Source organism: Pyxicephalus adspersus, chromosome Z (genome assembly GCF_032062135.1).
Source record: "Pyxicephalus adspersus chromosome Z, UCB_Pads_2.0, whole genome shotgun sequence".
NCBI classification, from domain to species: Eukaryota; Metazoa; Chordata; class Amphibia; order Anura; family Pyxicephalidae; genus Pyxicephalus; species Pyxicephalus adspersus.
Window position 1 is genome coordinate 23,133,171 of NC_092871.1, and position 26,686 is coordinate 23,159,856.

The 26,686-nt window shown below is 37.2% G+C and overlaps 1 protein-coding gene across 1 annotated transcript; it reads left to right on the forward strand.

The window, feature by feature from the left end:
* The first annotated feature begins 2,024 nt into the window (after positions 1 to 2,024).
* LOC140344294 (endothelin receptor type B-like) lies at positions 2,025 to 25,353 on the forward strand. Its single transcript, XM_072431359.1, is given in 8 exon segments — positions 2,025 to 2,117; positions 15,058 to 15,584; positions 17,256 to 17,368; positions 17,662 to 17,866; positions 19,131 to 19,280; positions 19,757 to 19,890; positions 20,275 to 20,383; positions 22,129 to 25,353. Coding segments are annotated over 7 exon segments (1,308 nt in total). The 5' UTR covers positions 2,025 to 2,117; positions 15,058 to 15,137; the 3' UTR covers positions 22,279 to 25,353.
* The last annotated feature ends 1,333 nt before the right edge of the window (positions 25,354 to 26,686 follow it).

Genomic DNA, 26,686 nt, shown 5'->3' on the forward strand with positions numbered 1-26,686 from the left:
TGGTGGTCCCTGAAGGGTTTATGGTGTGTATGAAAAGGCATATTTAGGGTAATAATAAACACAGGAGCATGTGGTGTTATGAAGGAATATGTTATGTACAAACTGGAGGATAAAATTGCCCAAAGGAATTGTTTCTTCTCTACCCAATAACAATGCTTTTTATAATGACCTTTACAAGCTAATGCTTAAATAGCAAGTTAAACGAACTCTGCAAAGATCAGGAGCAGACATTGGGAGGTGCAATGTGTAGTTCTGCATGAGGGTCCCGTACCCTCCTCAGCAACAAGGGGCCCCAAGTCAGTTCTGGACAGGAGCCCATTGTTAGCTACATCTACCACTGATGAGGAAATAAAATACATAAGACACAAACGGATTCAGCAACTTTGTAATCAATAGGGTGTCTATAAATGTATTTTTTAATGCAAGTTCCTACTTTTCTTCTTGTATCAGCCTCATAAGGTCTCTGTATAGCTGACCCAGCTTTATATGCTCAACCAGGGCTCGGGAAAACACTAGGGTTCCTCCAGAGGTTGCTTGGGAGTTCTTCGAGTGGTGGCTGAATAATCTTATCATCTGATGATGCCTACATAGTTCTGGGTCTAACTCCAAATAGCAGGACCAGCAGCATGACACCAAGGATTTAATTTATCTTAACTGTCTTTAAGGGTAGCTGGTTTAACGAACCATAAATGTTAGGTCTTTATACCCAATGACCAACAAAGAATTGATTTTAACAAGAACACATTGACACAAAAATTATTTTAAAGATCCTCTGGTGGAAAAAAGGCTGGATATTGTAGTGGACTGGGGGATTCATTGCAGCATATTTACAGGGGAAGGTTGATTACCCATCCATCAGGAGTTTTCCCACACATATTGTGACTGTGAGCAGAGCTGTGCCTGCAGGGTATTTTTCTGTGTCATTTGCTAGTACGGATTTGCTTTACCAGAAAGAATGAATGAGCAGAAGATAATCTTATTACTGTAAATAAGTTATGGAGTCTGAGTAGTTTCTTGGAAATTAAGATAAATTAATGTGCATGCAGAAGATTGTTGTCAGCGAGTAGATGGAAACCGTACATCTGCACCGGCACAATATAGAACTAAGCCATATGGTGTGGTTAGATTTTTACCTACAACAATGTATAAAGGACACAAAAAGTCTAGACTTGCCCAAAGCAGCCTACAACCTTACACTGTATCTGCACCAAATATTTTAAAACCAAAAAAGGAAAGGTACCCCTAAATGGAGCTATATATGGCATGTTGATATTTTATCACAGCACCAAAGTATAATGTTTAAAGAGTGTGGACAACGAAAACTTTTAATATTATGGAACTTTCTGCTACAATTGGGTATAATACCACAACCATATACCTGTAATAAATACACCAAATGAATCACTTCATGGAGAAATGTATTTATTTTATAAGCACTAAACAACCTTAATTTCCATTCCAACTGAAACCACATCGGTTTGTGTTTGTGACATTGCCATGGTCAGATTCTTCATATCCTATCTCCTACTAATTTCAAATCCCATTTGGCACCTTTGCTTTCCTCCCCCAACACCTCCACTCCTCATCCCTTATTCAGGTTGGTAATTTTTTTTCTGATGAGAATATGGACAAAATCTGACACAAAACCCTTTACTAAAACCCATTCAACCATTGTTTATGAAACAATACAGTCTTGTTCTTTTAGTAACATTTAATTTTTATTTTATTTTATTTATACAAAAACATAATTTATTTAAAAAAGACAAATATGTCACCCAGAAGCCAAAAATTAACACATTCAGTAGAGAGATGCAATGTTTAATGTACTATAAATAATACAATCACCTAATCTGTAATAACTTTCTTGTAAAGTAAAAAAGAAGTTATTTAGTTACCCAACTTTACACACACAAGGATAACAATATGCACAGATGCCAAAACTTTTTTTTTTACTACAAACATTAACTACATTTATACTGCATGTTCCAAGGTCTCTTCTCTAATACGTAATTCAAACGCTTTGTCGATCCAAAATCCTAGCTGGGGTAACATCTTGCTCCACAGATATCATCAGATATCATCTCTGCACGTACATCATGCTGGACAATTTGATACTGGTAAGCCAGAGGCACGTTCTCCACCCTACATATGTTAGAGTTTGTTCAGTCCAAGCGGTTCTCACATTTAGGTATAATTTCTGCATAGGTGTGGATGTCAGAGAGCTAGAGCTGTTGCCCTCATCTGTACTTTTCATACCCCTTACAAAATGTGAGGTTTGTGTTCAGTGATGCAGCTACTAAAATTACATGAATTAAATATTTCAATGGATATGGGGTTGTGGTGGCTGCATTCTTTTTCTTTTCCCAGGCCATTGTGTTGTAAATTGACAGTGCTCACTTATCATACTTCAGCTGTGAAGAAGAAGCATTGTCAGTATAAAAAAAAACTGTCATTCTCCACATATTGGTAATATGAGGGGAATTAGTTATGTAGTTCATAGAAATGAATTGGCCAGGGCTAATAACACTGCATTAGCTAACAATGTATGATCAATAGGACTTTTTCGAGGACAGCTATATAAGGAATGGTGAGGTGCAATGTATTTTCTTCTTGAGTTCTGATTAAGTTTAAGCAATAAATGGGTATTCTTAGGGCATGCTCAGATTAGAGATTTTTGCAAATGGTTTTCAATGGTTGATGGGTTGTAATGACAAAATTTGTCTTAGATTGCATATGGCTGTAGCAGGGATATTGGACTGTAAATTTCTCTGGGGCAGGGGCTGATGTACACAGTGCTGTGTATTACATAATGCATTCTATGGAGAATTCTGTGTGGTGGTTGGGGGACTGATTATGGTTGAAAGCCAAGTACTGTAGTAAAAGCCAAAGAAAGTGAGTTTACAAAACTGTGACAGCCGGTGACATGCCATGGTGCACAACACAACCAAGCGCTGGAGACATACCAGGCTGCACAACACACCCAGAGTCGGTGACATGCCAGGCTGCACAATACAATCACAGCCGGTGACATGCCAGGCTGCACAATACAACCAGAGCCGGTGACATGCCAGGCCGCACAACACACCCAGAGCCGGTGACATGCCAGGCTGCACAACACACCCAGAGCTGGTGACATGCCAGGCTGCACAACACACCCAGAGCTGGTGACATGCCAGGCTGCACAACCAGAGCCAGTGACATGCCAGGCTGCACAACCAGGACCAGTGACATGCCAGGCTGCACAACACAACCAGAGCCGATGACATGCCAGGCTGCACAATACAACCATAGCCGGTGACATGCCAGGCTGCGCATATTTTAAAAGAAGTCATCTACTGCCTTAAATTGTACAATTGTAAAAGTACAATTAAAACAACAAGTTGTACATCGTATGGGGACCTATGAGGAGAAGTCAGAGCCATATAAAAATAGTTAAGCCTGCCATGAATAAGGGGTTGACTACCCATCAGTTATACAAAGAATTTTGATATAATAGCTCCATTTATATGAAACTCCAATGTTTGGCTGTAGGGTGACCAGTCTTTCTTGTATTTGAGACCCTTTAAAAATCTAAACATCTACAGCATGCTCTAAAATTGGGGCAGACGAACAGTAAATTCTCCAGACCCCCTGATGAAGCAGTTGTGTTTTCCGCAAAACGCATAGATACATTATTTCTGTAGAGACCCTAAGTTTATCACTGTTTACCAAAAAAAGAGATGAGCACTTAAAATTATTATAATGTGAACATTTTAATACTCTGTGATTAAGTATTTTGTTTAGTATCTGTTTAGTTGCCTAAAAAGTCCCATTTGAGGTTTTTCTTGGGGATGTGGCAGACTATTGTTGTACCAATAGAAACAGTTGTTATTAATTCAAACACTAAGCCATACTGTATATTAGAGGTAAAACCGTCAATTACAAAACATTTCCAATATCATGTGACTTTATATCATGAACAGTGCACTTGTAGGATATCAAAAGCTTTTTTAAACTGAATTTTAAACAGTTGAAATGAATATATATTTAAATATATTGCATTTATGTCCAGGTATGTGTGTTACACAGCCCTACCAGCTGACCTGACCTTTTTCTACTGCAGCTAGGAAACAAAGCTAGGTCAACTCCCCTCCCACAATCAGTGATTGGCCAGTAAAGGAGCAGCAACAGACTGATAAGGTTGTCTCCCAAGTCTCTCCTTTTATCAGCATGTTTCTTGTCACAACACAGGAAACCTTTAAAGGGTTGAAAATTTGTTGTACATGGAATTTTTAGTTTCTGACAACAATTTGAAATTAGGGGTCTATATAAAAATACATTATTTTTTATAAATACATTCGTGCAGTTATTGTACAATTATCCCAGAATCAGTCCTAATAATTATATTCTTCTTCCTGTACACTACACGTATATTGCTGAATTGCAATAAATCATACAAGGCAATATGAATGTGCCATTGGTTGGTCCTCACCGATATATCTACCTCTGTATAACCAGCTTATTAACTTCTAGGCAGCCACAGTAAGTTTAAACCAGATATACTTAATGTATAGCAAATTTGTTAAATTTAATGCAAGCCTTTTTTATTTATATGTGAATACATAACTTTGATTTATTCTGCAAAAATGCTTGACTACTTTTATAATAAATGGAGATTGTCCCCATAGAGACATGACAACAATGAGCCCACTAGTTTACTCCGTCATCTCTAGTTCTCACATAATTGCTCTGAGCAACTCTTTACTTCCCTGTGACTGACAAGTTCATCTGATTATTTTGGAAAAGCCCTCTCCGCTTCTCCAGCCCAAGGATTGTCCAACCCTCTTGTGTTACTTCATTGGCCATGACCACACACATCAGACAGCCTATATAGTCACTGGACATGGTAACTGCAATATAAAGCTTCAGTGGTCTAAAATTCCCAGATGAACAGGACTTCACACTGTATGGATGTGTTCTAACCTCCTGGCTTGTATATGAATTGATCAAATGTCTGAAAACAAAAGCTCTTTGAGTTAATGAACTGAAGACATCCAAAAAGGTACTTGTATATTTTTGTCTTTATAACCGCACTTTAATTTGTTTTATACTTTTTATTGTTAAAAACAAAACAATGTGATATAGAGAATAAAAGTGCAGGAATTGTTATTTAAACTATTTAAAAATTCTGAAGCATTTGGGTAACATTTGTTTGAACAGTAAGGATTTTCAGAACATGTAACGCAATCTGATTTGGACACATCACTAATTTCAAATAAATTACTGCAAATAATCTGATGAATATGATGTGAGCATTACATGATGTTTGATAACCAAAAGTTTTGTTATAATTCCAATGATGGCTCAACTCACTAAACTTTATTAGTCATAACGGCTTTTATTTGATGGGTACTTTAGCTCTCCTCGTCTATCACTGTTGAAATTATTAAATATTGTCATTTGCAACAACTATTTAATGTACAGGGCGTTGTAATATGTTGGCGCTATATAAATCTGGTTTAATATTAATATTTTTGTGGCGGATAACTTTTAAAGTTTAGGTAATTGAGACCCTATATATACATTTATCCAGTTGGGTATCTACCTTTTAAACTATTTGCCTAATCTAGTATACTGATGGCAATCTTTCTACTTTTTAATCTAACATATATCTAAGATTGTTATTATTTATCTGCTTGCTACTGTTCACCTATCATCCAAATTTGTTCTTTGCCCAGTGGATAAAGCCACCTACTTTGGCCACCAATGATGGGAAAAGAATATTTTTATTGGTGGTCGGAGTGAAGTAGTGGCATCAATCACACAAAGAACAGGAACTCTGATCAATGTTTGATATATATATATATATATAATCCAACATTATTGGGTATGCCCTGTTTTCCAATAGATTTGAATAGGATTACATTTTTATATTGTATGAAATGTCAATTAAAAAAAAAACAATGTTGTTCTTTGCCCAATGGATAAAGATTCCCTTTTTGACCACTAATGGTGGGAAGTGATTTATTTATAGGTGGTCAAGAGTGGGGTGGTTGCATTAATTGGGGAAAAGCCTGAAATTGAGCTAAAAGCCTAGGTGATGCACATTGTAACCCACCATCAGGGATGTTCTTTGAGTGCACATATATCAGCTTTGCTTATTAGCCAAGTTTCATGTATGTTTCAATATGAAATGGCAGAACAATAGTGAACAGGCATTTTGTAATATGAATTGACTGTGCAGAAGGGGTCAATCACAGCTATAGATCATCATTTTATATGTATTGGTGGACCCATACTACTGAACTGTGAACATAATCATTGTATTTTTAGTTCTTCTGATATACAACAATAGTTGTCATCAATAGCTATGGGGAAATTAATATAAAGGGAAATGCCTGTTGAGTTAGAGCACATGATGATAGTGAACTCTATTAGTAATGGTCCACCACCAACATGCTGTAGAAAACAATCCTTGTCATCTGTATGGAGGCAGTTGATTCTCTGCAGAGATCTGCACGACCCCTGCTGATTCAGAACTAGACCCCTCCATTTAGTAAAGCAAATGCTTCATGCTAAAAAGGGAGCTTTAGTTCAGCATGTAAGACCTCTGCAGAGAGACCATTGGTTTCAAATAGCGAATCAAAATGACTCTTTGCAGAATGCTGGCATGTAACAGATATAAACACACACATTTTTTTATTATTATTTCTGAATCAGAAGGCATTTATTTACATCTACATGCCCCAACCCTGACAGATATAATTACAGATGTTACAGCAGCTGTAGATTTGTGTTGCATTGCCATGTAAAGTTAGCTGCACCCCTATACACTTCTAAAGTGTGCTGTATTTCGGTTCATTGCATGGCACAGATAAACAGAACATAACTTTTAATGCATTGGGGAGGGTAACAACCCAGGCCACCAACCATCCTCATCAAAATGCATGTGTTGCAACTGGGTTATTGCATAAATGGGTTATTATAAATTATAATCCTATTTGATGTAAAAAAATAAATCAAAATTCTACTAAAAGTGTTAAATATCTTCTAATCAACCCATGGACCTTGCTGTGGTACAAATGTGAACTGTCAATGTGATAAAGATACCAGTTAGAATCAAACATGTACCTACAAATTATAAGGAAATTCACAATATGCTGGGAATTACGGCAGGACAATTTCACAGCTGGCACAACCCAAACATAAAAACCCGGAGGCTGACTTAACTCATCATGCTCCATACAGAACCTTTAATTTGTAGCTGATCATATCACATTTTCAGCCTATTGCCATAGATGATCAGTTAAGAATTTCTGTGGCTATTCTCATGCTTCCTGTAAATCATTTGACCGTGTCTGCTCTCACCCCTTTATCAGAATAACCATGCATCCTCTTGGAAATTTAATTACCTGACTGCGACATTCTACTAGACATGGGATCGTTGCTCAGAAACTACTAGTTTAAATTTTGTTCTGCTATGACTATTGCATAGTAACAGATGAAAAGGTTTCTTCAAGCTTCATTGGGTTGATTTACTACAGCAATGGATAAATTGCAAGGAACCCTTAGTAATTAGTTTTGTATTAATCTTGTTGAAGTTAACTGATTGGATTGCCATAAATTACTCTTATTTGTTCATCATCACTGTGCTTTTACCAAATAATGCTGTTTCTTTTGACTTACCTGTCTGATGGTGTGTTCCAGGTAGAAACATTGGAGTTGAAAAAAAGTTGGCAAGCAAGTTTTTGGGAACAAAGAAAGTTAGGTGAAGGTAGATCTCTCTAGATTGGTCTGCATTCATCAGATGTTTATGTCTAGCTGGGTGAATCCTGGATTTTCAACAGGCTGCAATGATGTGAATGGGAGTTAAGTCTAAAATCTGTATTTGCAGGATAGAGAATTTGTGCAAATGTGCGAAACCAAAGCGGGAGAGAACATGAAGGTTTTTAGTGATCATCTGTAAGCAGCACATTTAGTGTTTAAGACGTGTTGTATAATAAAAAGAGTAAGACCCAGATTTACAGTTAAAGAATGGAGAATCGGATTAATTATTCTTCATCCAACTCATCTGTGGCAACTTTACCATCCCCTCCATCTTTACATTTAGCACTCAGTCCATTATTTTCCTTACATCGAACAATTCAGCACTTGACACCTGTGCAGCCAATTTCACACATGGGGATGGGGGCGGGGGTAATTACCTGTTTTTAAACTCTAATACAGACTCAGATCTAAAGTTTGGCACCATGTTGATTGGACATGATCTGGAAATGTTTGTGATTGTTTCCAGTGACCGAAGAATGTACAAGCACTATATAAACATCGCTATTTAATCCAATGGAAGAGGAAGGAGACTGAGTGGCACTCCGCTGTGCTCTCCTCCATAGGAGCAAACAGCAAATATTCCTGAATGGTTGTTTATCCATCTGTTTTGCTGGATTAATAGACAACATTAGGTGGCCACTGTATACATGCCATATTTTAACTGGAGACAAGTCAACTTTTTAATAAACAATTACATTTCTATTACTGATCCATATTTTTATTTATTTTATTATATTTACTTTAAATTTGTAATTACTTCCTCTGCAGCACCTATGCATTTCAGAGAATGGTACTGAAATCCCCAATTATTGGATGTACAGATAAACTTTTACAGATACTTTTGTAGATTGCCTGTTGTTTTTGAGTTTGGGATCAGCATAGCATAGTCATTGTGCATTACTAGTAGGCAGAATAAACATATGCAGATGTAATTACAAACCATACAAAGAAACCATACAAAAAACACATAAAAAGCTTTTGAAAATGGAATTCCAGTTTTATTATTTTCCAGTTCTCCCAAACTCTATGTAAAAAAATTGGCAAGTACTCTGAGGCTTTGTAAAGACTGGCAATGCCCTTACGGTGCATTTAGCGCTTTCCCATGCCAGTAAATCGCTTTCTTGGGGGAGACTCTACAAAAAGTTTCTATCTGCAGCAGCCCTATTTAGAATTTTTTTAGGGGCGGCAGTGAACAGTATTGTACTCGCTGTCAAATCTGCAGATGGTTGGGGTATTGGAGTGACTGAGCAAGGTGCCAGCCTCCAGGAGTTGTGTGGGATCACTTGATCCCGAGGCAGGTCTCACCTTGCCTTACACTCCAGAGTTGTCCCTGACTTCCACCTTAGTCCAGTGACGGTGGTCCTCTCCAGCCACTTGCATTTTGTCTGAGCCCATCGTGTTGTTTACACACACATCATACATGATGGTCACAAACAGCAACAAAATTCTGACTGATGTTCTATATCTTTACTTCCTTACTACTATTATTAAATTATTATTATTTTAATATTAATTTTTTTAAACCGTATTTATATAGCGCCAACATATTACACAGCGCTGTACAAAAAATACTAGAAATGTTCTTTACTGCCACTTTCAACATTAAGAGGAATTTCTTCTCCTTTCTGTTTTATCTGACAACTGTCAAATGGAAAGCATGGGAGAATATTTCCTTTTTCTTTCTATTACACTAAATAGAAAGTTAAGCAATTTTTTAAAATTAGATCATATGTTGTAATCCTTAAACAATATATTACAAATAAACAAAAGCAAAACGTTTTATATATATATATATATATATATATATATATATATATCCATAGTTTGCCTTTGAGAAATTGTAAACAGAACAAAAACATACACACTATTGTAATCTAGTAATACCATTGGTTTCTTTGAAGTTGTAATTGCTCCTTAATTTAATGGGAACTAAACTATTCATTCTAGAAAATCTGGGATGCCTTTTACTATGGGGTAAATTGAAGGGGGCTGTGAAGGAAAATCAGACAAATGCTGCTTTGTGCTGGGGGAAAAGGGAATATTATTCATTGCAAGTGTAATTATGGCTTATACCATAAAGACACAGAAAGTTTTCAAAGCCCCGGGCGGTGATGGGTTACACTCTGTCAGTTAAAATATAAATTTATGAGCCTAAAAATGAATCAAACAATTCTGCAATTAGCCTAGAAAAGCCAAAATAAACCCATGCTGCTGTTCCAATGTTTCCATTCATGAGTATGCTTTGCACAGTGGCACACATACAGAAAATAGAAAATTCCGTTGCATTAGGACATTTTATCTATGTGAACAAAAGAGAGTGGGACATGATTGTTAATTATTTACATAGTGAGTGAGTGGGTTAGGCAATGCACAAAGCACAGGGAGATACCCAATTAAAGCAGATTATTTAAGATAAATTATTAAAATAAAACACTAATTTGCAGCAAATCTAACATAATATATAACTATATAATATTATTATAATTATTCTTAATGAACTGTATTTATAAAACGCCAACATAATATGCAGCGGTGTACAATGAATAGGGGGTGCAAATTACAGAGAGATACAATTATTGAATTTTAACCAGTGGTGACCAAGACATCAAACAAAACTGGATGTGCCCAACTTTTCTCTACCCAAAACTGTTAAGACTGGATAGGATACTCTTTCATCGGTGAAATTGGGTGATCCAGCAAACCTGGAATGGATCTGGTCCAGGCTTCAAAACATTTGCTAACAACTAGCAAATTACGTTTAAGAAACCCATTCCAGATTTGCTGGATCACCCAGCTTCACTTGATAGTGTATTCTTTTCCAGCCTTGGAGAGCAAATAAATCAGGCCCACAGTCTAGGGAAGAAATAAAATATCTACTCATTTCTGCACTCTCTGGAGTTCATTTATTAAAAAGATAAATCAGTGATTTTGTAAAGTGAATGACCACTAAGCTTAGTATATAAGGTGAAGATGTGTTCAAGCAAAAGCAGTTCAAGAAGTGAAAGGGGCAATTCTGGTGATTAGTGGGGATTTTCTGTACCTGCAGAAAATATTCTTAGCCTAAAAACATCAAAACTACTGCAGCCACCATAACTGTTCACTAGTTCGCTCCAATATTTTACTGTTTTGTTCGAGTTTAGTTATCCAGCAGAACCTCAAACACTGCAGCAACCAATCCTCAAAATGAATTCAGTTCAAAACAAAGATGTCAGGTTATTCACCAGCTTTGCTTCATTCCCTATAACAAAAATAAAATTGAATTCTCTCAGCATTCACAAATCACCTTCCCTGTGTTTATGGTAGAAGGCTGCAAAGTTACGAATTCACCATTAAAGCTGCTGGGAGACTAAACAGAACCCAACCACAATTTCCTTTTTTGTAAACTATGAGGATGAATTTCTCTGAAATGCCTGTGGCTACAGAGGTTAGTGCGGAGGATTTGTTTTAAAGATTATTACCACACCACTCAACTTCAAATCTTTAGACTTTAACATTTTGGGGTGTTCCTCTACTTCCCTAAATCCCCAGTGCGCTTCCTAATTAGTGATGTCTGAGACTTATCTGCAAATTCTGTAAAGGACAGTTATTCACCCATTGGCCTCATGATTGTACCAGCGCTTTGAGTTTGTTGGGTTGTAAAACGACAGTGGCTACTAACTTGTAGTTGTTTCCTTACTTCTTTTTTGAGTAAATAAATGCTTTTCTCTGGGCAGTGTAGTATTATAGTACATCAAAGAATGGAAATTTCCAAACTCATAGAAACCAGCCTGACTCCAACTATCCTGTTTGTAATATGGTCCCATATGAAGGAGTTGAGATGTGAACACATTGACCTTCCGGTTGGTGATTACGGATGGGAATTTTTTTTTAGCCCAATAAATGATATTTAGAGGAAACAGTCATGAGATAGTGATAAACTGACAAAGCAGTGTTGCCTAAGCAGTGTTCTGTAATAAACATTTGTCTTCTTCTACCCCTGAGGCTTCTCATAGATATTAGATAGTGATATGAAGAAACTTTAGGTATAAAACATTGTTTTATCTTTCAATGGTGCTAAAAAAAATCAATGTGCTGTTTTCCAAAGACTCTTTGCATGCCACTGCTGAATCTTTTACTTTTGTAAGTGTTACAGAAAAGAATGGAAGATAGAGGGGCACATGTATCAGACACTCCTTGAATACAGGGTCATTGACAAGATCAAAACAATGCACAATCACATTTCCTGTTGTATAATTTTATTATTATGTAGCTCTGTTACCTGTTTAGTTTGTGAATGTTTTCAGTAGATTAGACTTTTACTTTTTACCAACCCATCTTCTATGTAAAATATATTACTCAAGTCTGGCGAGCACCATATAACGTCTCATTTAACGTTGGGCTCAGTCTAGTGGTATTTTACATAGGTGTTTATTGTACCTGGGCACCTCCTATCTCAGACCAGGCACCATTGGTAGTAACAACTACTCATCGCTAGGCCTTTTCAGGTGTTTGCCAAAACCATTTTAGGCTTTGCAAGTAGCTGCAAAAGCCTAGCAGAGTGGTCGCCTTTTTTAACTTCTTTGTTCTAAAATTTGTATTGAACATATTATTGTAAAAAACCTCTTGGAAATGCTCAAATATAACTCCATGGGTGTTTTTTAAGTGGTTGCAAGGGGCACCAATTCAAGCCCATAAAGGCGGCGGGGGGTGGCAAACCACCACTGAAGGCTACATGTAACATCCAAAAAGGTGTGCAACAGTACTGCTGCTTCCTACCTCTTGTGAAATAAAGTTTAATAAACAACCATTTAGTTCATAGTTAAAGTGGGGGAACACGGAGATTAGAAGTTTACAGGTCGAAGATAAGATGCAAGAAATAAACAGTTCTGAAATTCACAGGGACATTGCAATTCTGGCAAGATTTGTATTTTCTGTTCTTGCTGAAAGCGTTATTAAAACGTTCACTTAAAAAGTGAAAATGAATGCAGCAATCATATCTAAGAACTAGTTACAGTAGCTGCAAAATATTACATTTTCATTAACAGCTTGCAAACATCACTAATCTGAACTCAGCCAAGCTGACAAAAAGAAAGAGACATACCCATTGTTTACAGGCAACTGAGAGGAGAAAAAAGTAAAAATTCATTAAAATCTTTTGAATATCTCCATTCATGAATATATAACAGTCTGTGTTTAAAGCTGGTAAATAAAACTCTGATAAACATAATCTTGTTAGAAATCTGCAGGCTCCTCTTATGTGTTCACTCATAACAAGCATGAAGATCATTTATCTTCTTCTAACCAATCCACCCATACATTGTGCTTAATACTGTAGCAGCAGTGTTTGTATGATTGTTCTTTTAAATGCTGCTCAGTTTAAATTTACGCTTAGTAATAAAGCGTTGGCACCTAAGGGCATGTTCTGCTGATGTCTTATATGCGAGCTGCACTCAATGCTTCTCTTGTGCTGCTATACCCAATGTCTTGCGCTTTCTCTGATTCACTGGCTCCTCACTACAGGTCATCAAAGCTTGGATTCTCTAGCCACTACATGAGAAGAGCCCCAGGAAACCCAGGACACTCATGACCTTGGACAATAAAACAATGGAATTTAGGGAGACAAAGCTTTGTCTGTATGGTAGATGTTATGGCAGGGACATAAGAGAGCCATGCGGTGCATGTGATAGCCACAACACAACAGAACATGAGTCTAAAGTCTTGAAATACGCTAGGCTTTCATCAACCAAGAAAATTTTTTGTGATAATCTTGGATGAAAATACAGCGATCTCCCATCCTAAGTCACTGCTAATGATCCCTAATGACACAAAGGAGCCAATAGTTACAAGTTTTCCATGGACAGGGGTCCTTCGTTCTACTGGAAGTGATCCTTAGCAATAATAATTGTTTTACAATTGTCCAGGAGATTGAATTTAATAGCAGATTTTACTTGGAGCTGAAAATTAGATGTACAGCCAAGAAGGGTAGTTTATAAGGTGATAGGCATCACGTTAAAGTCAAACTTTTAGTATAAAAAAAGAGAATGACACGAATATAGGTATAAAGCTATCAATCCTTCCATGATCCTAGTCCAATAGGTCCAGTCATCATGTCTTTTTCTTTCCGATGCAGAATGGACAGCTGGCGCTGCCATCTTCTTCTGGGTTCTTCTCACATCACCCAATCTTACACTGCACGCGAGATTGGGTGACGCGGTTTCCTGAAATTGTTTTTTTTTACATTCTAGGAAATGCCCAAACTTAGGCATCCCGAAGCCTTCTGAATCTGGAATACATGACGTATGTTTGACAGGAGGTTGCAAGTTAGTCTTTACAGCCATAGGATTGGCCATCTTTTTATATAATGTACAAAATGTGATTAGGAGTGGCTAAATGGGCCTGTTATTTAATGACTGATTTAGTCATATTGAATGTAGTTGCAAAACATTTAAAAACAACTTCAAAAAAATGGGTATAAGAGTTTAGAGTCAGAAATTCTTTGTTTTGAAAGAAATCTGGTTGCATGAGTGTCTCTAAATGAGTGTCTCTAAAGCCTGTGTGATCAGAACTGAAAGTGACCAAAAAATTGAGCTGTTACCAAAACTGGAATAAAAAAGAAATATTACACGTTTCTGTGGTTTTCACAATTTCACAATTTTAAGCTTTTTTTAAAACAAAGTTTTAGCTTTAGATATACTTTATAAATGGGTCAGTGATAAATCATAATGTCTAGATTACTACAAAGGACCACCAATTATATAAGTGATCTTAAATTTGCTTTGCCTAAAAGCTGATGTAAAAAGGTATTTCCAAACATGTATACCAGGGGTCAGCAAAGTTTTATGGCCACTAGGCCATTTATGGGGTGAGCGGGAGCACACTAGAAGGAGAGTGATTTCCCTTCAGGGAGCTTTCCTATTTACCGCGGCAGTGGAAGTATCAACACCGGCTGCGGTAAATAGGGGAGCCAGTGCAAGGGGGCAGCACCGGAGCTGTGACCGCTCGGGTAGTTCCTAACGCCCCCTGGCCGATCCTCCAGAGCCGCTGGTTCTGGCCGTCATTAGGCCTGATCGGCCAGGGGGCCTTTGGCCTGAACCAACTACCGGCTAGGCCGTATCTGGTCTAAAGGCCAGAGTTTGCTGACCCCTGATGTATACCTAAACAAGGCTATTTATTCATATATATAAATATGTGTACAATTAATTATTTGATGAATGTGAATCTATTAGGTCTGTGTCAAATAACATTTTACAGCTATTTCATTTTGTGTTACAGGCTTGCTTGCTGGACAATTAGGTTTCTTTTGGCTGTAATTTAAGATCTTCCTAAAACTGTAGCCCCAGACCCACAAAGTCATGATGCCTTCGGCCACATTGGCCTTAGTGTTAATGACGTTCCTAATTTTTGATGTTTCCAGCCAATATTCCCCAACACCTCAGTATCTAGAAGAAATCTCAGAACATTCACAGACATTAAATCAGGAAAAAGCTGGGCACATTATACAGCTGGACATAAACCAAAGCCCTAATGGAAGTCAACAGTCTGAGGATGATACTGGAAATATGCCACCGAGAAGACCACCGCCTTGTCTATCCCGCTCTAAAATCAAGCATGCTTTCAAGTATGTCACAACCATATTGTCCTGTGTCATCTTCCTGGTGGGCATTGTGGGAAATTCAACACTTCTAAGAATTATTTACAAGAATAAGTGCATGAGGAATGGTCCCAATGTACTTATTGCAAGCCTGGCACTGGGAGATCTTTTCTATATACTGATTGCTATTCCCATCAATATTTATAAGGTTTGTATGAACTGACGTTTATTTTTTGACAAATATGCTCCCTATACCAATGCAATATATGAATATATTAATTACTAACATACAACATACATAATAATAATAATAATAATAATAATAATAATAATAAATCAAAATAGTGAAGCAGCCATGGGTGTCACTTTCAGGCCTGCCAAGACTGGTTGGAAGCCAGTACTGCCCATTAGAACTTTTTTATGCATAGGAACTTTTTTTTATTCTCCTTTGTGTTAATATGGGTATTAGTAATGAGGTTCCATGGAGATGAAGACCTACATATGGGTGTATGTTAGCGTGCCCATTGCTACCCATGTCCCTACAAATCTGTGCACTCCTGCAATCCTCTAGGTGCAAGCACACGTGTAGCACGCTCACATGCTCTCTATATATCTCCTACTCTCTCGGCACCAGGACTAAAAGGGGAAAAAATCAAACATTTTATTTGTTATAATAACAAGAATAGAGGGTTATGGGTGGGTACATCTGTTACTGTAACAAATGTCAAAGCGAGGATCCTTTTTTGGAGAGAATTTTTACAATGCCACAAAAAAACGGAGTTTAAACCCTTTTTCCTTTATCTAAAATTTAAAACAAATGTCCCAACATGTACTTAGGATATACCTAATAAGAAATAAATATACGGCTAGCAGATCCTATGGGTTAATGATATTATAATCTTTAACTTGTAATCTTCAGCCAAATTTTTAACACTAACACTTTTCTCTCCCTTGACAACAACACTACATTATAAGAAGGATTTCCCATAATCTTGTTTGCCGCTGTTCATAAATCAGTTACTTTCTCAGAAGTCTGCAGAGAACCTAAGGTCACATTAGAGGCATCTGTGACAAAGCCCCTAGGTTCATTGCAGTTCACATTTCATCTTAAAATTGCCCATGTCAAGAGATGCAGTAGCTGTAGTGTTTCAACTTAACATGTGATTATAGTAAAGCCGGAACTTATTGCTTGTTTTGGAACTCACATTTGCCTTCATTTACAAAATGTGTTTCTATAAAATCCTATAAAATTATACTAAATCCTTTCAGCTTTTATACATGGCTTGGACAATACTGTTATTATGCTATGATCTATATTTTTATGGTATTTTTTTATATGGACTGAATTGATATGATGTCTGTGTTCTCAGCTCCACCTACAGCTTTCTGTTGACATGTAAAAGTTGTTATTTGTATTGCTTTAATTTTTAAATCCTTAGTACTTTCACTTTAAAGGAATAAAGAAATAGTTAAAAGAGATAAAGAAATAAGGAAAGAGTTACCCTACATTTTATTTATAATAGCCATAGTTGGCACTGTGATGGAAATATCCAGTGTTGCCATGACCTCAAGAGATATGATTCCAATGTATCAGGAACAATGTCTATACCGGTGTTTCTCAACCAGAGCGCCATGGAACCCTAGGGTTCCTCCAAACATTGTTAGAAATTCCTTGAGCAATCTGGATCTCGAAAATTATTCCAAGGGTTCCCATGTTAAAAAGGTCGAGAAAGGATGGCCTAAAGTATTTACTACAGAAAAAAAAAACTTGCTGCTTGCAAAAATATTAATGCAATATATTATATTCTGAATTTCCAACTATTTCCTATTATCTCAGCATTCAGATTTTTTTTCCTGTATAACACATATTTTATTTCAGCTTATAGCTGAGAACTGGCCGTTTGGGGTTCACGTGTGTAAGCTGGTTCCATTTATCCAGAAGGCCTCAGTGGGTGTCACGGTCCTGAGTTTATGTGCATTAAGCATAGACAGGTAATATTTCTTGCTTTTATATTTTAATATTATCTCAGTAAGATGTAGATATTGTGATTTAACAATGTGTCCTGCAAAAATAGAACATTGCTTGCATAGCTAAGCCAGCAAACAGCTTCTTGCACCATAAAGATATCTAAATCAAATTACATAATATATTGCAGCTTACAATTTGATGTGGTAGCTGAAAAAGTTTCTGCAAATACAGGAAATGAATTTAAATCTCAATTTTATTTTGAAGATTAATATTGATTGAAAGCTGATAAACAATAATCAATAATATATTTTGGCAGGTATCGCGCTGTGGCTTCTTGGAACCGAATACAGGGCATTGGAATTCCTGTTTGGAAGGCCATAGAACTGACCTTGATCTGGGCTGTGGCCATCATGCTGGCTGTCCCAGAAGCCATTGCCTTTGACTTGGTGGAACTTGAATTTAGGGGCCAAATTATGCGAGTCTGCATGTTGCCACTAGAGCAGGCATCTCCTTTTATGACGGTAAGTATTTTGGAAGATATTTCATATCTGGCCATGTCTCTTTGCAGGTACTTTTAGCAACCATTGATAAGAAAATTTGAAAAACAAATGTTTGGCAACCTCTGAACTTAGCCTTAACCTAATAATTCATTTTACTCATCTCAATCCTAAAGAAATTTCCCATCAAACAACCACCAAGTCTTGTAAAATTGTTACCAATTGAAATCCTCATCTTACAACTTTTCAAAAGTAGTGATAAGTACATCTCAACCTTTCAAAAGTGGCGATCTGTTGCCATAATGTACTGTAAGTCTATGGATGCCTACCTTCACCATATTAAGAATGGAAAAGTAGCGAAAGTACTCCTTTCCGTGAATGCTGTCTCTGAATGTGGAGGGCAAATTATTTTCTCCACATCAAATTGTTGTTCCAATAAAGATGGTGGTAAACTTTACACACCCAATCCTTTAGTCAAACAATTAATACATCAAAAAATGGCAAAACAAAGCCTAAAAAACAGTTTTTTTCTGGATCATATTAAAAAAAAACGCTTTATTAAGATAAAAACATAAATAGCACTCTGAGGTTGTATCCCACCTTGATTGTAAGCAGTTCTGGAATATTGAAGCATTTTTAATGTGCAATATGTATGTGCTATCTTATTAATAGCTCCTCTTCGCTTGAAAAAGCAGTATCTACTATAAAACTCATTGAGGTGTTCAATATATGGGAAAGGATCTACCAACTTCTCTCAGGAGCAAGTTCTCAAGTATCATGTTTATTGTACCAAACCTACATTGTTATAGTGTGCTATGTATCATTTTATCTTAAAAAAAAAGTTTTGTATTTTTTTTTAATATCCCATTTTTTAGGCATAATTTTGCAATTTTTTTATGTATCTTTTCTTAGCATTTTAATAAGTATTCTCCATAGTACAGATCTCAGGATTTGTTACTTTTAAGCATGTAACCACCACCACTGTGTCAGAATAGGGATACCAGTACATATGGAGAGAAATGGCAGTGTGACACACCCTATAATGAATAAAGTAGCATTCTTCTTCTAATATTTTGCTAGTTTACTTGCTCCAATGGGCAAAATGTTAAATGTTACCTAATTTTTAGACAGGACGGTTAACATTTTTTAGGTTTTGCATAAGAATGTAATGAATTTAAAACTGAGCATAGCCATGAACTATATAAGAAGAGGTTTCCTTCCATGAAAAGAGAAACAGATGTTTTTTATTATTTAAATATAATCATTGGCATTACCATTTGTATTCTAGTTTTAACAAGAAGTGAAGGTCTGGTGGCTGTTTGGTTTTTACTTTTGTCTTCCTTTGGCCTGTACTGGAATCTTCTACACATTAATGTCCTGTGAGATGCTGAGCATAAGGAATGGCATGAGGATAGCACTCAATGATCACATGAAACAGGTAGGTGTTACCTTTATACAATTCTGTTCATTAGTATGTTTTTCTTTTCCCAGTTTTTCCCAATCTGCCCAAATTCCAGTGGACTCCTACCTACTCCTCCTCCATTAAAATCCCCATCAGTGTTGTCAAACTGCCCTGTACCCTCATCTCCATAATGATTCTGTATCCAGTAATGACTAGGCATGGATACCAACACTGCTTGGGATTTCAGTGCAGCAAAGACAACATGTTGTCATACAGGAGTAATTGCTTCACATGAGAAAATGTACACATATTGCAGAGAATTAATAAATATGCCTTTTTTAATTGGCAATCCAACACAATTGTATAAGTTAGTCATGTGGCTACGTATCCACCACCTAGAAACTTGATGAATAAATCAGTATATTGTTTATTCCTTGCAAAGGTATATCATAGAATTTTGTGCATGTCCACTGGGAAATTACAAACTCATTCTGCTGGTTTTTTTTTTCCAGAGAAGGGAAGTGGCAAAAACAGTGTTTTGCTTGGTGGTGATCTTCGCACTGTGCTGGCTTCCTCTCCATGTCAGTAGTATACTGAAAAAAACTGTGTATGATGGAACAGATCCACACAGATGTGAGCTTCTCAGGTAAGAGTCTGGCTGTCTTTTATATGTAGAGTTAAGGGAGCACATACGGGTGCTCAGGGAGCAGAGAACGCAGACAATTCACTATTACCTTGGCTTTAAAGCCAAACTTTTTATTTTAACAAAATATGTCAAAATTTAAATAAAAAATTGAAATATGTCAAAATATAACAGAGCCACTCCTGTTGCCAATCATTGACTTATACATTTTCCCTTTTCATTTTTTTTTTAAAGTTAAGGTGTATGTCAAGTAAAACTTAAAAAATAATGTGAAGAAGGCTAATGTTCTCTTTTTCTGTTTTTCTGTTTTATTATCCTTTGTGGTTTGACTATAAACAAGTTATCTCACCAGTATAAACCTAATTACCAATGTGTTCCTTTTTTTAGCTTTTTCTTAGTCATGAATTACATCGGGATCAATATGGCCTCGCTGAACTCCTGTATAAATCCAGTGGCGCTATATTTTGTCAGCAGGAAATTGAAAAATTGTTTTCAGGTAAGCATTATGCTTGTTTTATCTGCTGCAATAATCAATATAGCATGATCAGTTCACTTTATAATACTTTACAATAATTGTCGTTGGAAAGGATTTTTCAGGATTTCTTCCAACTAAGGACTGCACTATGCATGAATGAGTGCTGTACATAGAGTACCGTTCTGCTCTATGGTGAGGGGAGAGGGAGAATGACAGAGCGGCACCCGGCTGTGTACTCTCCCCCTTCACTTCTATTACGATCGTTCGTCATCCTTGGATCCGCCAGGACGGTCATTCTGACGATGGTCGACGTGCGCTGTACACACACTAGATTCTCGTCCGATATCGGCCCTGAGTCGATTATCGGACGAGAAGCAGTGCAAGTGTGTAAAAAGCCTCAGTCTTCTGTCTGCTATCTTTTCTATTTGTAAGTTCACAATGTTAGGCTATGTTTACACTGGCCATTAGGTTGTGGTGCAGTTACCACTTTCTCACACCAGTGAACCGCTGCACGGGGGAAGAAACTTCATGTAGCTTTCCCCTGCAAAAATCCCATAGAGAATGAAAGGGGTGTCAATGTGTGGTACCAGTACCACTCACTGCTACCAGCTATCCAAATGTACAGACATTGGTTCTTTAAGTACCAGCACTGTGGTGCAAGTGACCAAGTGGCTGGCAAGGTGCCGGAATATCTGAAATGCCCATAGCATATCCTTCATTGTCCACTTAGAACTTCAAGAACTTAGATTAACAATATGTAATTACAATAACATACATAATAATTACCTGTAATACCATTGGCTGTGTGACGAAATTAAGTAAGGCTGTTAAGACTGGTGAGGTTGCTGATCCTGCTTCCACACATCCCCAGACCTCTTCCACAAGTGAGATTCTACATTTAGTTTCTTACCCATGGCAGCCCATATAGAATTAATGAAAGTGGCAGTGAGCAGTTGCATACTGCCCGCTGTAAAATATGCAAATATTCATTCTTTTAGCAACACAGGCCAGCAAGGTGCTAGTGCGCCACAAGATCCCTAGTACCTTCAGCGAGTCTGAACCCAGCCTAATGATCTGGAAAGAGGTGGGTAGGGTAATTAAGGGCAGTGTAGGGGCAAGAAACAAAAGTTTAGTTTTGTGAAAGGTAATCCTTTATGTAAGGGCCCACTTCTGTAAGGTAGGGAAAGCACCCGACTTTGTGTGCTAGGAGGATCCAGTTTGGGTGGGAACCTCTCTTGACCTGAGAAGTCATATATTTTCCTGGCACCTAAAACAATATTTCCATTGTTCAAACAAGAAAATAACTAAAGCAAAATGGGGCCTTAGGCAACTTAAAAGCTTTGACACCCCCATCCCTTCTATGGACATTGATAAGGATAGTCACAGAAGAAGCCTCTCCATTTGATTTGTCTATACTGTAATGGCCCTCATAGAACACAAACAAAAGTCTATCCTTTTTTTTGGGAGGTCCACAGCTCTAACCAGTTGTGCTGGTTTACTGCAGGAGTATAACATTTTTGTCCGGGTCCCCTGGACATTCATTTGGTCCTATGATTCTTCCTAGGGTTCCCTTATGGGTAATCTGGCTCTGTTGTGAACAAATATTGTGGCACCATAATATCGGCGGTAGGACCTAGGTTCCATGAGTCAGTAGGTAGCAGGGTGTTCAGATGGCTGGAGGTGTAAATAGCTTTAAGAACAATTTAAACTTTTTGTTGTCCTGTGTTTGTTCAGTAGAATGATATATTTTGTTCTTTATCTTGCAGTCCTGCCTCTGCTGCTGGTGCCACAGACCAAACCTGACTATCACACCAATGGATGAAAAGGGCTCTGGTGGAAAGTGGAAAGCCAACGGCCATGACCTAGTCTTGGATCGCAGCAGTTCCCATCTGACAAACAAATACAGCTCGTCCTGAAAACCAGATAAAGCCATAAGACCATTAAGATGGACAGAAACCAGATTTCCTGGTCATGGCTAAATGTATATATGATATGGAAGATTAATGCCTTGTGGGCTGTATATAGTGTCCACATTTACGCTGTACAGTAGACATTCAATTATTTTTAAAGTGGAAAGCTGGAATATCACCTGACTATGTACTTTTTAAAGGTCATCTGAGACCGAAAACCACTATCAAATCAAACTGGGAGTCTTGGTTTTACTAAAATGTCATTTTCAAGGCCAAGAACTGAGATTCTATTTATGTAATATTTATATTGTGTATTCCTAAAGGGGTTGTGACAGGTTGAATAAATATGTCTTACTTGTACTTTTATCCATCAGCAAGTGCCAGGGTGAGGCTCTAAGATCCCTGGTGGAAGAAAACCATAAAACTGGCTGTGTTCTGCAGAATTTGCTGAAATGCACTTCAAGGGGGACAGAATCAGAATGAGAAGGTTGAATCAAATCAAATTTTTTTCTGCGTAGTCTGTAATGTCTTCCTGCAGCCTTCAATTTATTACTGAAAGTCCTGTAGTACATGGTATCATGGCTGACACAAACCTGGGGATGACAGTGAGCAATATAAGCTTGTCTCTAGCCATAATATGAAGTCATAGCACTTTTCTGTGTTTTATATTTTGCCTGCACAACCCTTTTTAAAACAAACTCAGCCATTCCCAGTAATGAAGTTTGTTAGTAAGCTATCACTGCCATTCCTATTTTTCATGTAACATAGTTCATTTTATATTGAAAGGCAATGGATTTCCTGAATGCCTGGTGTGAGTGTGTCACCTATATGACATTCTGTATTGATGTAATACTGCAGAAATGTATTGTTAACCATATTTAAAGGAGAAGTCCAGACAGTATCATTGAAAAGGATGAGGGATACAAAAAAAATGTGCTAATTACATTTACCATTGTGCTGTCCTTTCTGAGACCAGTCCTTTACCAATTCCAAACAGTGCATCAGTCTCATTAGCTCAATCCATCCATCAATGGAGTTTGTTACCACGATGTTGGTCCTGTAGACTCCCATTGGGGTAACAAATGGCACAAAAAAACGTCAGGGTGTGGAAAAAGATAGCTGATGATACTACTGCAGTGGCATCATGAGAACAAGAAGCACAGCATGGAGGTATAATTAAACACAGTTTTCTCTGATAGTATTTACTGAAGTTCCCCTTTAATAAAAGAGAAGTGCTTATTTACTATTACAGTAGCATTTCCCTTGCAGCTAGTTGTAAGTACAGGTAGTCCTCGAGTTAAGGACCTCCGACATGCGGAAGACTTCTAGACAAGAACGGGGCTTCCCTGCTCCCTCCTGTGCAAGAGGGGAGGAGGAGGTGGTTTGTGTTTCTTGCAGAAGAAATCTTTTGCCAAACACAGCTGAGACTGAGCTCTTCTGCAAGCTCTTGTAACTTTTTATTGAACAAGACAAACTCTGCAGTTGTTTCTTTATGCATATCAAAGCACAGCTTGCTCCAGAAGGTAATAAATGTCTAAGCTCCCTATTTTTTTTTTTTTTTGCTTTGTTTGTGATTAAATCACAGTGAGGATTTTATTCAGTAACTGACACCACACTGACTAATAATATGTTGAGGCAAACATCTGTACTAATTGCATTTATTAAAATAATATACCTGTTCCGACTTACATACAAATTCAACTTATGAACAAACGTACAGTCCCTATCTCGTATGTAACCCGGGGACTACCTGTAATAGCTGTGTGATGTCACAAATAGCCAATCTTAGTATAATCTGGACTGGGATATGCTAAAATATATACCGAAGTACAACAGAAGCAGAATAAAATGTACAAATTAGACAGCTCTAGTGATTATGGGCAATCTGGAATTAGAGAAACATGGAGGAGGTAGACACTGATGATCCCTCTGCCTGGCTCACATAATACTGTAGAAAAAGTATTCTGGGATGCACCTGACACCAGGGGAAGGACCATGACAAACATATAAAACAATAAAAGATAAGATCTACTGCAATAAAAAGTGGTAAGGTCACTATATTTCTGGTGAGAACCTGAGAAAATTGAGCATCCCAAAGCACACAATACTTTCCAGCAGGGGAATCTTCGTGCAAGATCTGCAGTCCTTTTATCATAAGCTCCCGGTCCCTAATGGTCTACTTTCCCATGTGGAAGCAGTGTGTAAGGTATGTATACTCTTTAATATTTTTCCCACTGGTGTTTTCTTTTTCAACACACTTTAAAGCACATGGTATGATGATGAGGGGAGGTGGAGGAGGCCATCAATGGCAGTTTACATATTTCTCTTATAGCAGATGTACTTTAAATGCCTATTAAAACTTGTGTGTTGCACAAATGCATGTTGTGTCATGTTTATTTTTCTTCTGTGTATTGTAGTGTGTTGCAAGACATGTGCATCAAAACTTCATTGCCTATAAGCTGCCATTGCTGGCCTCCTTCTAAATAGGCTAGTTACCCAGCTATATAGCCGATCCTATGGAGGTTATTTGCATACTTGTTTTGGGTTGGTGACGGAGAGCCCATTCAGATGTCCGGAGTGCATTGTGTGTTTTGTGGTGTCAGTCAATGCCAATAAACCCAACACATGCAACAAGGCACCACCAGGTAAAACAATACACCAGAGTGGACAGGTCTAACAAAGCTGAAAGTGTTAAAGCATTGTCTTCTTGACAGCTAAGCAACTAGGGGTATTAATGACAGCCTCTATTTTTCTTTTATGATCGACCTCCCAATAAATTATGTCTGTTTGCATGCAGCATTAGATCACCTGTCTACTTAATGGAAGCAAACACAATCAATTACAGCAGAGCTTAGAAATCATAGCCTGTTCCAGCAGGGCTGGAGCTTCGTTTCAGAATAACACCTCAAAATTTGTGTTTAGAGATTGAATCAAAGCACAGTACAATTTCCACAATTTATATATATTATTATTCAGGTCCTCATGTCTTGAATATTTTCCTTTTTATAAAATTTGATGAATCTTTATTTCACTTGTGTCATTTTTTTTTTTTTTTTTAATAAACATCACATTTTGTACCAATAGTTTTTTTACTTGATTTGTAAGGTATACGACTATACACGTCCTCTCCTACCTCTATCACATTTTTAGGTTGCATTACAACAGGGATAGGGAGAAGCTTCCAATGAATAGACTTGTTCCAGTGGCTACTAAGAGGGTATTTCTCATCCTTTGCATATATTTTTTACCACTTCCTGTGGTGTTAACGGGGCAGAAAGTGATCAAGGGCAAACATTTTCAGCGCAGGTTTGCATACATTCTTACTCTATCCAAAATGGAAACAATTGCATTTATGATACTTCAGAGCTAACATAGGAATGCAACATACCATGATGAGTCTGTATGTAAGAGACCATGATGATACTAGATACTGTATATATAAAATATTTTATATATATATATATATATATATATAAAGATATATATATATAAAGATATATTAAAAAAGGGGAAAACTGAAAATGTGTTTAAGAGCAAAGCTAAAATTATAGTCAAGCATTATTCAACCCGAGACGATCCGGTATGTTCTATTACAAGCTCACTTTTTAGTTGGAGTGTAATGCACAAGGTTTATAGTGAGTTAGTTGTTCATTCACCCCATATGAGCTTTATTTCAATGGGGATTATTTTATCCACTCAAAAGAAGCTGCTGGCTCATCACAGCCAACCTTCCTCTATTACCTGAGAGGAAATGCTCTACGAATTGAATGGGTAAGCATTTTCAGAGCTCTCTGCAGGCCTTCTGAAAAGCATCTTTGTGGCATGGTTACAACTTCAAATTGAAGAGTATTGGACTGCAAAGCCTTGATTTGCGCTCTAATTAAAACCTGCAGCTTTGCAGCGGAGAGCCAGGTACTGATCTGATGCACATTTTTGTGCACTGAAAGTCATTCTTTGAAGACAAGGAAGGTCAAATAAAGACATGCTGTCCATAATTTATGAAACACGCTCAAGTTTTGAGTTTGTGTGTATCCAAACATTTATCCAAAACTTCAGAGGAGCCTATCGATGAACTGGTTTATTCCAAAGAGAAGAAAACAGAAAAGTGATGATGGGCGCAATAATTTAAAATAACACACAGGTGGTCTCCAATTTGCTCGGAGCTATCTGGGACTATGTTATAGTTCTTAGTATATTGTCATTTACTTTTTGTTTACTTTTGTATGTTTCAAATGCTACCTAATTACTTACTATACACATACCCAACTATGAGATAGTTGTTTCAAAATGTTGGTTGAATTTAGTAAATATCAATCCTTTTGAAAACCTTTCAACCAATTTCACTGCAGCAAATCAAAGGGGAGAACAAGCAGATGATTTGTAGAATGTCAATCCTTTAAACATAGAGATTATT